Genomic DNA, 17,628 nt, shown 5'->3' with positions numbered 1-17,628 from the left:
CACATTTTTGTATAAAAAAATGTTGTTTTGTATCATAAGAAAAGGTGACATATCTTTACTTTAGGAATGCAAAGCTACCTGTGTCAACTTTATATTAATCTACCAGAGATGATAAGATCTAATCGATAGTAAACAATTAAAATATTTAGGTTTGTTGCATATAATCCCATACTGTCCCATATCATAGTTGTCCCCTATAAACTGTTGTATATGCTGTATAGTAATTATAAAAACTGTTTCTGTAAATGCTTTTAGAATAAAAAACAGGTTTATTAATACTGACATATGATTTGAAATTTGTTTGTGGCAGTGTAAAGACATAAAAATCTATAAATTACAACATTAATAGTGCAAAAAAAAAGGAATAACAAGACTGTGTTCATTAGTTTAAGACAGAGGTGAGGAAGCTGCACCTAAGTTATTAAATGTGGGTCTTCAGGCTCCTGTACTTCCTCTCAGATGGGAGTAATGAAGAGGATATGTCTTATACTGGTTATTATTGTTTTCCACAGACTGCTCAGATGTCAGTCAGTAAGACCAAAGAACTGATTGTGGACTTCAGGAAGGGTAAGAGGAGGGAACACACACCAATCCTCATAGAGGGATCAGAAGTGGAGAGAGTGAGCAGTTTTAAGTTCCTGGGTGTCAAGATCTCGTGAGGATCTATCCTGGACCCAACATATTGATGCAGTAACAAAGAAGGCATGACAGCAGCTATATTTTATTAGGAGTATGTCACCAAATACACTTGCAAATTTCTACAGAAGTACTGTGGAAAGCATTCTGACACCATCTGGTATTGGTCGGGGGAACTACTGCACAGGATCAAAATAAGCTGCAGAGAGTTCTAAACTTAATCAGCTCCATTATGGGCACAAGCCTCCATAGTGTCCAGGATATCTTCAAGGGCTGATACCATCAGGCAAAAGGCAGCATCCATCATTAAGGACCCCTATCACCCAGGCTGTGCCTTGTTCTCATTGCTATCAATCAAGAAGGAGATACAGAAGCCTGAAGGCACACACTCAACAATTCAGTAACAGCTTCTTCCCCTCTGCCTTCTGATTTCTAGGTGGACACTGAACCCATGAACACTACTTTTATTTCTGTGTTACTGCTGCTGCAGAGACAGCAAGTATCACAGCATATGCTGGTGATATTAAACCTGATCCTGATTCTGCTTTGTACAGTATAGCACTGTGTGGCTTGAGATTTGCTAGTATTTGTGCTAGCGGATTTTGTCAATGAAATAATTACCAGCAGCTTTCATAATAAGTTGGATACTAGCCTTTTAAGAAGTTTCTCTGCTGACTCAGGTTAACAATTGTATTGGTAAGTGAGGAGATTGAAGGAATAGATGAGGAAAAGAACTGTTGAGATTTGAGTGGCTTTAACTTGATGACTGAGGTTGAATTAGCTGATTTGATAAAAATGTTTATGATGGGAATGGTAAAAGGGATCTGCTACATTGCTCTTGCACAGAGCCGGCACAGAATCACTGAGCTGAATAGCTGCCTCCTGTTCTGTCACTCTTCGGTGATTCTGGGTGTAACGTGAAGTGATCTTTTATGCTTTATAATTATGCTTTGTAAAAGAGAGAGAGCAAACTCTTCAATAGTCTGCTCATATGATGCTCTACATGTTTCACTACCAGTACCAGTGTGATCCAAATCAGTTTCACTATCACTGACATATGTCATGAAATTTGTTGTTTTGCAGCAGCAGTACATTTCTATATATAGTAATAAAAACTATAAGTTACAATAAGTGCATATTTTAAAAAATAAATAAGTTGTACAAAAGGGGGCAAAAGTACTGAGGAAGTGTTCATGGGTTATTTGTCCATTCATAAATCTGATAGCGGAGGGGAAGAAGCTGTTCCTGATATAGTTGCAAGAAAAAGTTTGTGAACCCTTTGGAATGACCTAGTTTTCTGCATTAATAACTGATATAATGTGGTCTGATCAATTAAATCAACACTGAGTACACCATTTAAACAACCACACTCTAAGTTTCAAAGACATCTGTGAACCTCTGAATTAATGCCTTCTACAAAAACTATTCGGAATCAGTTGTTCCAATTAATGTGATGAGATTGGAGGTGTGGGTTGTCGAGGTGCTCTGCTCCATAAAAAAGACAGAGGTTACTGACAGAACCTGCTCTTCTCAAGAAAGATCTGTAAGTGCACCATGCCTTGATTAAAACAACTTTCAGAAGACCTTAGTTGACAATGAACCTGAACTTTAGAGCCAAGGTGTGAAAGTCTAAGGCAGAATTTATTGTCGTAGGTGCAAGTGCATGTATGCACAGGTGCAATGAGACACCTGCAGCAGCATCACAGGGACACAGCACCATAATAAACAGCAATTGCTAGAAAAAAAACCAGAAAGATAACTTGTACACAATATTTTACAAAAAGAACACAATTAGAACAAAGTCCTTTTTAGTGCAAAGTGATCAGTGGTCATAATGTTGCTAAACTGTAGAGATTAGGGATTTGCAGTTGGTTTAGGAACCAAATAGGTGAAGAGAAGTAGCTGTTCCTGAACCTGGTGGTGTGAGACTTCAGGCTTCTGTACCTCCTGCCCAAGGGTTGCTATGAGAAGATGGCATAGCCCAGATGGTGGGGGTCTTTGATGATGGGTGTTGCCTTTGAGAGGCAGCCTGTACTGTAGATAATACCAGTGGAAAGCTGTGTCTGTGGTATATTGGGCCTGGTCAAAATACAAGTTTAAGAGGTCATCTAGCTAGTTCTAAGTTTAGTTCTTCCACTGCAGGGCAGAATATTCGTTCCTTCTGCCGTGTCTTGGGAGGGTTTAAACTAGTTTGGCAGAACAACTAGAACCAGAGCACCTGGTTAGAAAATGGAGGGATGGAGAAGAAGGTAGATGTCAGGGCCAGTAAAAACAGGCAGGAGCAAAGTAGTAGGTATGGGAGGATGGAGAGTTTGAAGTGTGGGTACTTTAATGCTAGGAGTATTATGAATAAAGGTGATCAAGGGCGAAGAGACAGTTTCAAATGAGGTTGGAGACGACATCGGATGCACGACAACTCTGGCAGTGTCTGCAACACATTACTTTCCACCATGCGAAACCCAATAAAATGAATGGCAGCGATGCTTCACTACCAGATGAACTCGATGCCTTTTATGCCCGCTTTGAAAGGGAGAATATAACTACAGCTGTGAAAATCCCTGCTACACTCAGTGACCCTGTGATCTCTGTCTTGGAGGCCAATGTTAGTCTGTCTTTAAAGAGGGTGAACCCTCGTAAGGTGAAGGATCCATCAGAGTACCCGGTAAGGCTCTAAAAATTTGTGCCAACGAACTGGCGGGAGTATTCAGGGACATTTTTAATTTCTCACTACTACGGGTGGAAGTTCCCACTTGCTTCAAAAAGGCAACGATTGTACCAGTGCCAAAGAAGAATAATGTGAGCTGCCTTAATGAGTATCGCCTGGTAGCACTCACGTCTACAGTGATGAAATGCTTTGAGAGGTTGGTCATGACTCGACTGAACTCCTGCCTCAGCAAGGACCTGGACCCATTGCAATATGCCTATCGCCACAATAGGTCAATGGCAGATGCAATCTCAATGGCTCTTTACATGACCTTAGACCACCTGGCCAATACAAACACCTATGTCAGGATGCTGTTCATCAACTATAGCTCAGCATTTAATACCATCATTCCCACAATCCTGATTGAGAAGTTACAGAACCTGGGCCCCTGTACCTCCCTCTGCAACTGGATCCTTGACTTCCTAATCGGACAACCACAATCTGTGCAGATTGGTGCTAATATCTCCTCCTCGCTGACAATCAACACTGGTGCACCTCAGGGGTGTGTACTTTACCCACTGCTCTACTCACTATATACCTATGACTGTGTGACTAGGCATAGTGTAAAAACCATCTATAAATCTGCTGATGATCACCATTGTTGGTAGAATCTCAGATGGAGATGAGAAGGTGTACTGGAGTGAGATATGTCAACTAGTGGAGAGGTGTCGCAGTAACAACCTTGCACTCAACGTCAGTAAGATGAAAGAGCTGATTGTGGACTTCAGGAAGGGTAAGACGAAGGAACACATACCGATCCTCATAGAGGGATCAGAAGTAGAGAGAGTGAGCAATTTCAAATTCCTGGGAGTCAAGATCTCTGAGAACCTAACCTGATCCCAACATGTTGATGCGGTTATAAAGGAGCGACTCATTAGGGGTTTGAGAGTTGGTATGTCAACAAAACACTCAAAAACTTCTGCAGATGTACCGTGGAGAGCATTCTGACAGACTGCATCACTGTCTGATATGGGGGGGGGCTACTGCACAGGACCAAAAGAAGCCGCAGAAGGTTGTAAATATAGTTGGCTTCATCTTGGGTACTAGCCTACAAAGTACCCAGGACATCTTTAGGGAGCAGTGTCTCAGAAAGGCAGTGTCCATTATTAAGGACCTCCAGCACCCAGGGCATGCCCTTTTCTCACTGTTACCATCAGGGAGGAGGTACAGAAGCCTGAAGGCACACACTCAGCGATTCAGGAACAGTTTCTTCCCCTCTGCCACCCGATTCCTAGATGGACATTGCACCTGTGAACACTACCTCACTTTTTAAATGTATATTATTTCTGTTTTTGCACGATTTTTAATCTATTCAATATACATGTACTGTAACTGATTTACTTATTTTTTTCTATATTATGTATTGCACTGAACTACTGCTGCTAAGTTAACAAATTTTACAATACAGGTGGTGATAATAAACCTGATTCTAATTCTGAATTCATTGCCACAGGAAGCTGTGGATACCAAGTCATTGGGTATACTTAAGGCAGATGTTGAAGGGTTCTTCATTAGTCAGGGCATGAAAAATTATGAGGAGAAGGCAGGAGATTGGGGCTGAGAGGGAAGTGGATCAGCCATGATGAAATGGAGGAGCAAACTCAATGAGCCAAAATGACCTAATTCTGCTTCTATATCTTATGGTTCTATAATACTCCAAGTGCGGCCTCATCCAGGACTTTTCCTAAACTTGATGTCTGTCTGATGAAGACCAGCGTGCTAAACACCACCTTCACCAACCTCTCAACTTGCCCAACCACTTTCAGTGAACTATGCACTCGTGTTCCCAGAGCCCTCTGTTCCACAACGCTGGTCAGTGTTTTGCCATTCACTGTACAGGTCCTACTTTGGGACTGAGAGTGATTTGCTATCATGAGTTCTCTGGATTCTGAAGTGACTGATGAGGTCAAGTGGGACTGGGGCAGAAGGTGCTTGATTTGTGCCTCATCTAAGAAAAGATTGGAGAGGGTCAGGACGAAGGGTCTCGGCCCGAAACGTCAACTGTACCTCTTCCTAGAGATGCTGCCTGGCCTACTGCGTTCACCAGCAACTTTGATGTGTGTTGCTTATGAATCAAGTGGTGGGTTGTTTGCGAGGTCTTACACTCTATGTTGTGAATGCATAAAGAGCGCAACACTTTGCAAACTCCCCACCCACCTGACTCATCAGGCCGTTTTGCCCAAACTCTTGTCCCTGAGTACTCCCGACACATGTGCTTAAGGTTCTCAGTGCCATCCCAAACACTCTTTCACTTTGACTGGCTGTGGGAACTGTTTTAACTGAGGCCTCCGTTGGTCAAGGTCGATCATGGATATTGTGTCCTAGCTGTCTAGATCTGCAAGCCTGGGTAGTACAATATGGAGAACAAGCTGTTGCCCATGTAGCAAGCTCCCCCTCTCCACACATCTGATGAACCCAAAGGAACGGCAGAGACCGATACAATTTAGTACCAGCAGTGTCGTAGGAGTTGCCAGTCAGCGTTGAACTCAACATAGGATGTCCTTAGGGACTCCAGCTGTGGATTTTTCCCTCAGGGTTTACTCCCAAAGCCTTCCCTATGAGTGGGTACAGCCGCAAGGCAGCAGAGGTTTGAGATCAGCGTTTTCCTTTTCCAAGTTGATCTGCCAACCATGGCTGATGTGTCCCCATCTGCCTGAAAGTTTTAACTACAGCAGCTCTAATATATGGTACTGGACCCAGAATTACTGTGGCCACTGGCACAAGACTTGCCCTCTAATGGATCCTTGCTAAAGGATTTAAAGTATATTCATTCCAATTACAGGTCCTCAATAGAGTTCTTTATTGTTATTGATAAGGAGGCTTTGAGAGCATCCTTGAATCTTTTCTTCACCCGCTTGGTTACCTTTCCCTCTGACAGAGGCTGCAAGGGAGAGCTCTTAATCGTCCAGGAGCGGTGGGAAATTACAATGACACTTTGACACTTGGTGTTCTTTGAGTAATCCTTACTCGATTTTTTTCTAGTATTTTAAATTGTAAATTGTTAATTGTTATCCAAATTCCTGCCTATGCCAGTGTTTGCAGAATTAGACTTCTGTATATATCTAGCAAATTTGAGCTGCTTATATAGTGCTTTCACTCCCAATATCTTAACATGAACGTGGTAATATTTTTTAGTCTTTTGTTTCTGCAGAGAAAGAAACTATATAGTTTTTACCCTGAACAAACCCAATTTTAAGGTGAGAGCAGTTTCTGATACAAAGGGAAAGCTAGAAGGGAAAGAGGACTAGAATATAAAAGCAAGGATATAACGCTGAGGCTTTATAAGGCATTGGTCAGACCACACTTGGAGTATTGGGAGCAGTTTTCAGCCCCTTATCTAAGAAAGGCACTGGAGAAGGTCCAGAGGAGATCACGAGAATGATCCTGGGTATGAAAAAGGTTAGCATATGAGGAGAGTTTGATTGCTCTGTACCTGTACTCGCTCAAATTTAGAAGAAAGAGGGGGGATCTCATTGAAACATATTGAATATCGTCAATGTTTATGAGGGGAAAGAAAGAGAATGGGGTTGAGAGGGATAAAAAAAATCAGCTGTGAAGGAGTATATGTAATGGGCTGAATGGCCTAATTCTGCTCCTATGTCTTCTGGTCTTAAAATCTATTTGGCTGTGACTTTTATTTTCTTTTTCCCTCCACTTCTCCCTCCCACTGAACTTCTTTCAACGTCAGCTATTTCATGGGATAGACAATAGGTGCAGGAGTAGGCCATTCAGCCCTTCGAGCCAGCACCATTTACTGTGATCATGGTTGATCATCCACAATCAGTACCCCATTCCTGCCTTCTCCCCATATCCCTTGACTCCGCTATCTTTAAGAGCTCTATCTAACTCTTTCTTGAAAGCATCCAGAGAATTGGCCTCCACTGCCTTCTGAGGCAGAGCATTCCACAGATCCACAACTCTCTGGATGAAAAGGTTTTTCCTCAACTCCTTTCAAAATGGCCTACCCATTATTCTCAAATTGTGGCCTCTGGTTCTGGACTCCCCCCAACATTGGGAACATGTTTCCTGCCTCTAGCGTGTCCAATCCCTTAATAATCTTATATGTTTTAATCAGATCCCCTCTCATCCTTCTAAATTCCAGTGTATACAATCCCAGTCGCTCCAATCTTTCAACATATGACAGTCCCACCATCCCAGGAATTAACCTCGTGAACCTACGCCACACTCCCTCAATAGCAAGAATGTCCTTCCTCAAATTTGGAGACCAAAACTGTACACAATACTCCAGGTGTGGTCTCACCAGGGCCCTGTACAACTGCAGAAGGACCTCTTTGCTCCTATACTCAAATCCCCTTGTTATGAAGACCATTAGCTTTCTTCACTGCCTGCTGTACCTGCATGCTTACTTTCAGTGACTCATGAACAAGGACACCAAGATCTCATTGAACTTCCCCTTTTCCTAACTTGACACCATTCAAGTAGTAATCTGCCTTCCTGTTCTTGCCACCAAAGTGGATAACCTCACATTTATCCGCATTAAACTGCATCTGCCATGCATCCGTCCACTCACCCAGCCTGTCCAAATCATCCTGTATTACCTCAACATCCTCCGCACATTTCACACTGCCACCCAGCTTTGTGTCATCTGCAAATTTGCTAATGTTACTTTTAATCCCTTCATCTAAATCATTAATATATATTGTAAATAGCTGCGGTCCCAGCACCGAGCCTTGCGGTACCCCACTAGTCACCGCCTGCCATTCTGAAAGGGACCCGTTAATCCCTACTCTTTGTTTCCTGTCTGCTAACCAATTTTCTATCCATGTCAGTACCTTACCCCCAATACCATGTGCTCTAATTTTGCCCACTAATCTCCTATGTGGGACCTTATCAAATGCTTTCTGAATGTCCAGGTACACTGCATCCTTTGGCTCTCCCTTGTCTATTTTCATAGATACATCCTCGAAAGATTCCAGAAGATTAGGCAAGCATGATTTGCCCTTCGTAAATCCATGCTGACCCAGACCGATACTGTTCCTGCGATCCAAATGTGCCGCTATTTCATCCTTTATAATTGACTCCAGCATTTTCCCCACCACTGATGTCAGGCTAACTGGTCTATAATTCAGCAGGCCAGGCAGCATCTCTAGGAAGAGGTACGGTCGACGTTTCAGGCCGAGACCCTTCGTCAGGACTCTTCCTAGAGATGCTGCCTGGCCTGCTGCGTTCACCAGCAACTCTGAAGTGTGTTGCTTGAATTTCCGGCATCTGCAGAACTCCTCCTGGCTGGTCTATAATTCCCTGTTTTCTCTCTCCCTCTTCTTAAAAAGTGGGATAACATTAGGTACCCTCCAGTCCTCAGGAACTGATCCGGAATCTATAGAACATTGGAAAATAATTACCAATGTGTCCACGATTTCTAGAGTCACCTCCTTAAGTACCCTGGGGTGCAGACCATCAGGCCCTGGGGATTTATCAGCCTTCAGTACCATCAGTTTATCCAACACCATTTTCTGCCTAATGTGAATCTCCTTCAGTTCCTCCGTTACCCTACGTCCTCAGGCCACTATTACATCTGGGAGATTGGTTGTGAGACATGAGATTTGCAGACATCCCACCCTGCAAAAACTCATTTCAGGGAGGTAGCACCATCAATTTGCGGGAGACTTCCGGGAGAGGTGGGATGTCTGCAATAGAGTAGCTCCTTAGCAGCTGGCCAGCTAGTTTAAATAACGTTAGCTATGCTAATGAATGAATGACATCTGTTAAACTCACCTCAACATGTCTTTTACATTTTAACCCACTATGGGCAATAGAAAAGTCACTGTTGCAAACAGTACAGCGAGCAACACTGTCATTATTTTTGACCCCTATTAGGCAGGGATACACTTTAGTGTAGTCTGGGGTGACGTACGTTTTATATATTTTTTGGAACACTGCAATGGTGCGCTCTCGCTCGCATGCGCTCTCTCTCTCTCTCTCGTGGTCGCTCACGCGCTCTCAAGTGCTCTCGCTTTCTCTCTTGCCCGCTCTCTCTCCCTCTCTCGCTTGCTTTCGCTCTCGCTCGCTTGCCTTCTCTCTCGCTCTCTTTTGTGCGCGCGCTCTCTCGTGGTCACTCTCGCGCTCTCTCGTGGTCGCTCTCGTGCTCTCTCTTGCTTTTCTCTCGCTCGCTCTCAAAAAAAATTGATTTCAGTGATATTATATAATTTGCAGGCATCAGGGAGCCACTATTAATATGCGGGAGACTCCCGGAACTTCCGGGAGAGGTGGGATGTCTGGATTTGTTAAACCGGATTGCCTTTGAAGGTGTATTGATGAGCTGTCAACTAAATTGCTGCTGAGTGTGGCTCAGATGTAAAAATTAATCCCTGACCTGGCCCATTCACACATAACTAGCTTGAGGACTAGTCATTTTTTCTATATTTAATCTGATCTGACCTGACATGCCAGGTGTTGGCAAACAGTGTATTGCCATTGATCAGAAAACAGGATGTGGGCTAGCACTTAGCAAATCATCAATGATCAGGGATCAACTTTACTCACCAAATATATTTACAGGTATTAGGTATTATGTGGTGTGTTGGTCAGGGCGAGACATGCAACAAAAAATAAATTCAGCGATCATACAGAGTAAGGAGTTATATAAAAATAAAGTTAGAAGTATAGATATGGAATAAATGTACATAAATGCATAAATACTAGCATGTATTTACAATGTAAGCAGCATCATAAAAAGTGGTTTAAAGTGTTTTCAGTGCAGTGATGGGGGTCATAGATAGAGGGGCGTGGGGGCTAACGAGAATGGCTGATCAGATTAACTGCCTAGGGAAGAAATTTTTAAAGTGGCATTAAATTTTTGTTTTAATAGCCGTATCGTGCTTTCCAAAAGGGAGCTTTTGGAAAAGGCAGTTTTCTGGATGGTTAGTGTCCACAGTGATCTTTCCTGCCCGCTCCGTTGTGCAGCTATTCTGCTGTCCTGACAGTTCGCTGTAATTTTTGTATATTGAGAGAGGATGCTGCATCAAACCAGACAGTCATCTTGACCTGTGTAAAGTACAAAGCTGGACCAATATGGCATGACCCAACCGGACTCCAGTGTTTTATCAGTTCATACACCTGATCAAACTCTTAACCAGCAGATACAGTCAGATCCTATTGTACTGTGGTCAGGTAGCCAGGCTGTAGTTTCTACACTACATTACACTTGGTTTTGATACAGTTGACAGCTCAACAAGCTTCTTGTGAAGGGCTGTTAAGAGTTGGGTTGCTGTGGGTGTGCAGGTGCATCCAGGGTAACCTGAGTGAGCCTGGCACATTTTGCTGAACTCATTGGGATTCATCATATCCATTAATGATTACTAGTATTTTTGGGAAAAAGAAAACTAAATTCAGTAACAGTTTAACTAAACTTACCTTCCCCCAAATGGTATGAAGAAACTTTAGCTTGTGTCCAACACACAAAATGCTGGCGGAACAGGAGCAGGTCGGGAGGCATCTATGGAGGCGAATAAACAGTTGAAGTTTTGGGCCGAAACCGTTCATCACCATGTCCTACGTTTTGAGGAAGGATCAATCCCAAAGGTACATTTAACGGATGTAGCCAAAGTAGTTACTGTAGGGACAGAGCTGGCTCCAATTGTCAATTTGCTGTCCAATGCAAGTAATGCATACATGCTGTACACGGTGAACTTTTATTCTCTGCTATATAGGTTGCAAGATAGCAGTCTGCAGTGATCCTTCCTTGTGAAGACCCCCAGTCTCCTTGTCTCTCCCAGTGTCGTAATTTTGTTGTAGCTGTATTCTGAAGTTAACAAGTAGGAATCAAGGGTAAAGGATTTTTGAACAAAAAAGGAATAAAAGGACTGTTGGGAATAGCTAGGAAAGGGAGAAGAGGCCAGGATCTGATTATCTATGTTTTTGTTGAATTAGCTGAATAGGAACTAGAAAGCTAAGTGGTGACACGGTAGAGTTAGTGGCTTGTATAACGCAATTACCACACCGATTTGGGTTCAATTTTTGCTGCTGCCTGAGCGGTGTTTGTATGTTTTCCCTGTGATTCCGTGGATTTCCTCTGGTTGCCCCAGTTCCCTTGTGCGCTCTGGTTTCCTCCCACATTCCAAGTATGTTAGGGTTAGTGAGTTGTGGTTTGCTATTCTGCAGCTAGAAGTGTGGCGACACTTACAAGCTGCCTAGCACAATCTGCACTGATATAATTTGACACAAATGATGCATATCACTGCATGTTTTAATGTACATGTGACAAGTAAAGCTAATCTTTTTTTAAAAATTTAGATACAAGAGAAAGGATTTTTACTATATGGTGCTCTCGTGAGACCACATTTGGAACATTATGCACAGGAAGAGTATTCATACCAGATTTCAGGGGCGAAGGATGTCATATGAAGAGAGATTAAGATTCAGAAGAACGAGAGCAAATGTCATTGATTAATACAAAATTCTTGTAGCCTTGATAAGAATGATCTGTCCCCCCAGCTAGGTGGACTCTTTATTAGGTACACCTGCTCGTTAATGCAAATACTGTATCTAATCAGCCAATCATGTGGCAGCAACTCAATGTATAAAAGTATGCACACATGGTCAAGGGGTTCAGTTGTCCAGACTAAAATCAGAATGCGGAAGAAAAGTGATCTATCTGACTTTGACTGTGGAATGATCATTGGTGCAGGACAGGGTGGTTTGTGTATCTCAGAAACTGCTGATCTCCTGGGATTTTCACACACAAATTTCTAGAGTTTACAGAGAATAGTGCAAAAAGCAAAAAAATAATCTAGTGAGTGGCAGTTCCGTGGGTGAAAATGCCTTTTAAATGAGAGAGGTCAGGGGAGAATGGCAAGACTGGTTCAAGCTGACAAGAAGGTGACAATAACTCAGATAATCACATGTTACAACAGTGGTGTTCAGAAGAGCATCTCTGAACGTACAACATGTCGAACCTTGAACTTGTTGGCTACAACAGCAGAAGATCGCCAACATACATTCAATGGCCACTTTATTAGGTATAGAAGGTAAAGTGGCCACTAAGTGGAAGGAGATAGCCATTCATGGCAAAGCTGGGATTAACTTTTTATTCAGAATCAGAAACTGGTTTAATATCACTGGCATATGTCGTGAAATTTGTTAACTTAGTGGCAGCAGTACATGATAAATATAGAAAAAATAAATGAATACACTAAGTATGTATATTAAATAGTTAAATTAAAAATAATACAAAACCGGAAATAATAACAAAAAAGGTGAGGTAGTGTTCATGGGTTCAATGTCCATTTAGAAATTAGATGGCAGAGGGTGGAAGCTGTTCCTGAATCACTGAGTGTGTGCCTCCTTCCCAATGGTAGCAATGAGAAAAAGCTATGCCCTTGGTGATGGGGGTCCTTAATAATGGACACTGCCTTTCTGAGGCACTGCTCCTTGAAAATGTCTTGGGAACTATGGAGGCTAGTACCCAAGATGGAGCTGACTAATTTTACAATTTTCTGCAGCTTCTTTTGATCCTTTGCAGTGGGTCCAAGTTCTTGCTGAGGCAGGAGTTTATTCTCGCCATGACCAACGTCTGAAAGCATTTCATCACCATAGATGTAAGTGCTACTGGACGATAGTCGTTAAGGCATCTCACACTCTACTTAATCAGAGGATGGTGACTTTGAATTTCAGAATTCTCAACCTTGGTGGGTCATGAGGGCTCAGATGGACACTTGGTTAATTCAGGAATGTGGTACTATGATAAAACATCAACCACGATATTATTGATTGGCAGTGTAGATACAAGTAAGACCCACTCTAGCCTCCTTGTCTTGCATTGCAGTGAATTAGGCATGCTATATTAGTGCTGGAAGCATTGCAACACTTGCGGTCTCTCCCCCGACTTATCCTCAGGCTGTGTTGGTTGTTGATGCAAACAACACACTTCACTGTATGTTTTGATGTACACGTGACAAACTTGTTTTTATGAGCTTGGAACTTCTTTAACACACACAAAAAGTGCTGGTGAACACAGCAGGCCAGGCAGCATCTATAGGAAGAGGTACAGTCGATGTTTCAGGCAGAGACCCTTCGTCAGGACTAACTGAAAGAAGAGATAGTAAGAGATTTGAGAGGGGGAAGGGGAGACCTGAAATGATAGGAGAAGACAGGATGGGGAGGATGAAGCCAAGTGCTGGAAAGTTGATTGGCAAAAGTGATACACGGCTGGAGAAGGGAGAGGATCATGGGACGGGAGGCCTGGGGAGAAAGAAAGGGGGAGGGGAGCCCAGAGGATGGGCAAGGAGTTATAGTGAGAGGGACAGAGGGAAAATAAAAAAAGAGAGGAAAATAAAAGGGAAAAAATAATAATAACAATAATAAATAAATAAGGGATGGGGTACAAGGGGAAGGTGGGGCATTAACAGAAGTTATAGAAGTCAATGTTCATGCCACCAGGTTGGAGGTTACCCAGACGGAATATAAGGTGTTGTTCCTCCAACCTGAGTGTGGCTTCATCTTGACAGTAGAGGAGGCCATGGATAGATATATCAGAATGGGAATGGGATGTGGAATTAAAATGTGTGGCCACTGGGAGATCCTGCTTTCTCTGGCAGACAGAGCGTGGGGGTTCAGCAAAATGGTCTTCCAGCCTGCGTCAGGTTTTGCCAATATATAGAAGGCCTCATCGGGAGCACCGGATGCAGTACATCACCCCAGTCGCCTCACCTGGAAGGAATGTCTGGGACCCTGAATGGTGGTGAGGGAGGAACTGTAAGAGCATGTGTAGCACTTGTTCCACTTACAAGGATAAGTGTCGGGAGGGAGATTGGTGGGAAGGGATTGGGGGGGACGAATGGACAAGGGAGTCACATAGGGAGCGATCACTGTGGAAAGCAGAAAGAGGGGGAGGGCAATGGACAAGGGAGTCGTGTAGGGAGCGATCCCTGTGGAAAGCAGAGGGGGGAGAAGGGAAAGATGTGCTTCATGGTGGGATCCCGTTGGAGGTGGCGGAAGTTACGGAGAATTATATGTTGGACCTGGAGGCTGGTGGGGTGGTAGGTGAGGACAAGGGGAACCCTATGCCTAGTGGGGTGGTGGGAGGATGGGGTGAGAGCAGATGTGTGTGAAATGGGAGAGATGCGTTTGAGAGCAGAATTGATGGTGGAGGAAGGGAAGCCCCTTTCTTTAAAAAAGGAAGACATCATCTTTGTCCTGGAATGAAAAACCTCATCCTGAGAGCAGATGCGGCGGAGACGGATAGACATTCTGCTATGTCTATCCACCAAGTCCCATTCCCATTCTGATATGTCTATCCACGGCCTCCTCTACTGTAAAGTTGAAGCCACACTCAGGTTGAAGGAACAACACCTTGTATTCCATCTGGGTAGCCTCCAACCTGATAGCATGAACATTGACTTCTGTAACTTATGTTAATACCCCACATTCCCTTTGTACCCCATCCCTTACTTACTTACTTACTTACTTACTTACTTATTTATTTATTTATTTATTTATTTATTTATTATTTCCCCTCTTTTTCTCTCTTTCTCTGTCTCCCTCTGTCCCTCTCACTACAACTCCTTACGCATCCTCTGGGCTCCCCTCCCCCTTTCTTTCTCCCTAAGCTTCCCGTCCCATTATCCTCTCCCTTCTCCAGCCTTGTATCACTTTTGCCAATCAACTTTCCAGCTCTTAGCTCCATCCCTCCCACTCCTGTTTTCTCCTATCATTTCGGATCTCCCACTTTTAAATCTCTTACCACCTCTTCTTTCAGTTAGTCCTTATAAAGGGTCTCGGCCCAAAAGGTCGACTGTACCTCTTTCTATAGATGCTGCCTGGCCTGCTGCGTTCACCTGCATTTTTTGTGTGTGTTGCATGAATTTCCAGCATCTGCAGATTTCGTCGTGTTTGGAACTTCTATAATTTGTGATGAGGCATAATTTTCATGTCCACACAAGAGAGGCAAAAGGTGCTCGACTGAAGTATTTTGGATGTTGGTTCCACAAGTTATTTGGACTGATTAATATTATGCAATGCTGAAATAACACTTGCGTTTGAGTTGTATTTTCACCTACCTTACTTACTTTGCTTTTGTCTATAATCTCCATTCTTCTTTCAAATACCACCACCCTACCACGCAAGCCATGTTACTTATTTTTAAAGAGTGGAACTAATGTGAACTGCCATAAAAGGGAATTTACAGTATTTACTGTTTCCTTTTCAGATTAATGAACTAAGCCATGTTCAGATTCCTGTTATGTTGATGCCAGATGACTTCAAAGCATTCAGCAAGATAAAAGTGGACAATCACCTTTTTAACAAGTAGGTGACAATGATTTTCATAGTTTTATTGCACAGATGAAAAAGGGAGATATCCTCGAGTTTAAAGATTTGAACCTGTTGTATTGAACTTTCATTTATAAAGTATATCCAGAATATTTTCTTTGAACTTTAAAGCACAGAAAGATCTTCAGAACTCAAGGTTTTTCTAACATATCAAATTAACTGAAAAACAAGAGTATTTTTAGCACTATCTGTGGCATTTGGATTTTATTTTGTTGGATCATGATGTTTTTGATCCGAGGTTCTTCGGAAGTCAAAAGTGAGGCATAAAAGTTATTGCTTACGATCGTGTTAAGTGTTATAAAAACAAAGTAGTTGAAGGTAGAAAGATGAAGTAGGGGGTGGGGGAAGAGAGAGAAAGAAAACACAGATGGACGTGGTTTCGTCCTCTTTATCAGTTTGCTGATTCCATTGAATTTCTATAGATAACAGTTGACCAATCAGATAGCCGTTTTTCAAGTAAAGTGAAACCCACAACTGCAATCTGCAACCACTACAGAGCACACTAAGCAATTACATGTTTACAGGCAATTATATAAAGATACAAACAAGCATAAGAAAGTTAAATTGCAAGAAAAAATGACAATTACACAGTCCAATCCAGCAGTTTGTATTGTTTAAGTTTTTTTTAATGCCCTTAAGAGGTATCATCAGATTCAGGCATGCATTATCCCTGTGGACCCAATCCTATATTGTATTTCCAGGGCAAGGAACAGGGACTATGTGGTGGGGGGGCCTTAATAGAGGATAGGGGCAAAACACTTGAGAAGACATAGAACAAATTGACAAACTAAACTTGGTCTTTTGATATCCAAACCAAGGACTACAAGAAAATGACGGAGGTGCTCTGAATAACTCATTCCCTGGTTTCCTTTGAATAAAGAATGACATGATGGCAGGACAGTGGGGCAGAATGCAACAAGAGAATCAAATAGTTTGGAAACGGACAGGGAGGGAATGTGTAGTAGGCAGTCAAATCGTTGACTGTTGGATTGCTAAACAGATAATCTAGAATTGAGTTTTATTTGACGAAGACCTCGGCTTCCTTACTATAAAATTATGAAAGGGTTTGATAGGTTTAGGGACGATCTTCTCAGTTCTGTGACGAACAAAGTAAATAGGCGTAAGTATATTGAGACAATCATCAATATTAAGAACAAAAGAAAATCTTTTTAAACCATCGAGTGTTTAGAATATGGCACTCGCTACGGAATGGTTGAACCTGAGATGAGACAATTTGACAGGAAGCTAAAGAGAAAGGAACAGAAGAGTGTACTAAGAATGGGAGAAGGACATTAGCGTGGAGCCTAAGTACTGGCATTGAATAGAGACGAAACACCCTGTTTCGGTATTTCAAATTCTAATTAATTCTATTAGTTCTCTGTCTGGGTGACTGCTTGGCAAACTTCATAAGCAGGTATTTGTGAATTGAAGGAGATCTTGGAATTGGGTTAAGATGTGCTTGAGATCCAGACAACCCTCCTTGTTGAAAGGGTAGGATGCAGTTTTGAAGAGGAAAAAGTATGTGCTCGGAAATTCAAATTCCTTTTGTTATGTCCTCTCACTTTTATTTTTCTTGAGTTCTAGCTGCGAGTTAGAATTTGGGAGGTAGAGCAATAGAATTAAATTTAATTAAGTCTGCAATTTGTTGCTTTGTTCAAGACTGAATGATACCTTGTGGAAGCGATATATCAGGCTCTCAGTCATTCATAGGCACTTGGTGTTTTTTCAAAAGGTGGTTTAACAACCCCAGTTTGAGGAAACTATTGATTATGTTTTTTTATAGGGAGAATCTCCCAAGTCGTTTCAAATTTAAGGAGTATTGCCCGATGGTTTTTCGGAATCTGCGAGAGAGATTTTGCATCGATGATCAGGATTACCAGGTTGGTTTCTTTCAGTAGTAAGGGTACATGATTTCTTGAACTCCTATTAATTTTGCAATTAGATTTTAGGGTTTGTTCAGGAACTGAAATTTGTTAAGTGAAGACTGAAAGTGACCTACT

The 17,628-nt window shown here is 42.3% G+C and overlaps 1 protein-coding gene across 7 annotated transcripts in view; it reads left to right on the top strand.

Annotated features, from left to right (window-relative positions):
• Nucleotides 1-17,628, top strand: part of LOC134340419 (phosphatidylinositol 5-phosphate 4-kinase type-2 beta) — a 258,524-nt gene that overhangs the window by 63,229 nt on the left and 177,667 nt on the right. For 5 of the 7 annotated variants that reach the window (XM_063037625.1, XM_063037629.1, XM_063037628.1 and 2 more), the window contains exons 2-3: nucleotides 15,507-15,604; nucleotides 17,412-17,508. In XM_063037625.1, the coding sequence (XP_062893695.1) occupies nucleotides 15,507-15,604; nucleotides 17,412-17,508 (195 nt within the window). Of the gene's footprint in view, nucleotides 1-535; nucleotides 568-10,743; nucleotides 10,883-15,506; nucleotides 15,605-17,411; nucleotides 17,509-17,628 lie in introns of those variants that run through there. The other 2 variants (XM_063037630.1, XM_063037626.1) reach the window with 2 other exon arrangements.

Source organism: Mobula hypostoma, chromosome X1 (genome assembly GCF_963921235.1).
Source record: "Mobula hypostoma chromosome X1, sMobHyp1.1, whole genome shotgun sequence".
Taxonomy (NCBI): Eukaryota; Metazoa; Chordata; class Chondrichthyes; order Myliobatiformes; family Myliobatidae; genus Mobula; species Mobula hypostoma.
This window is presented reverse-complemented; position numbering and strand designations above follow the sequence as displayed.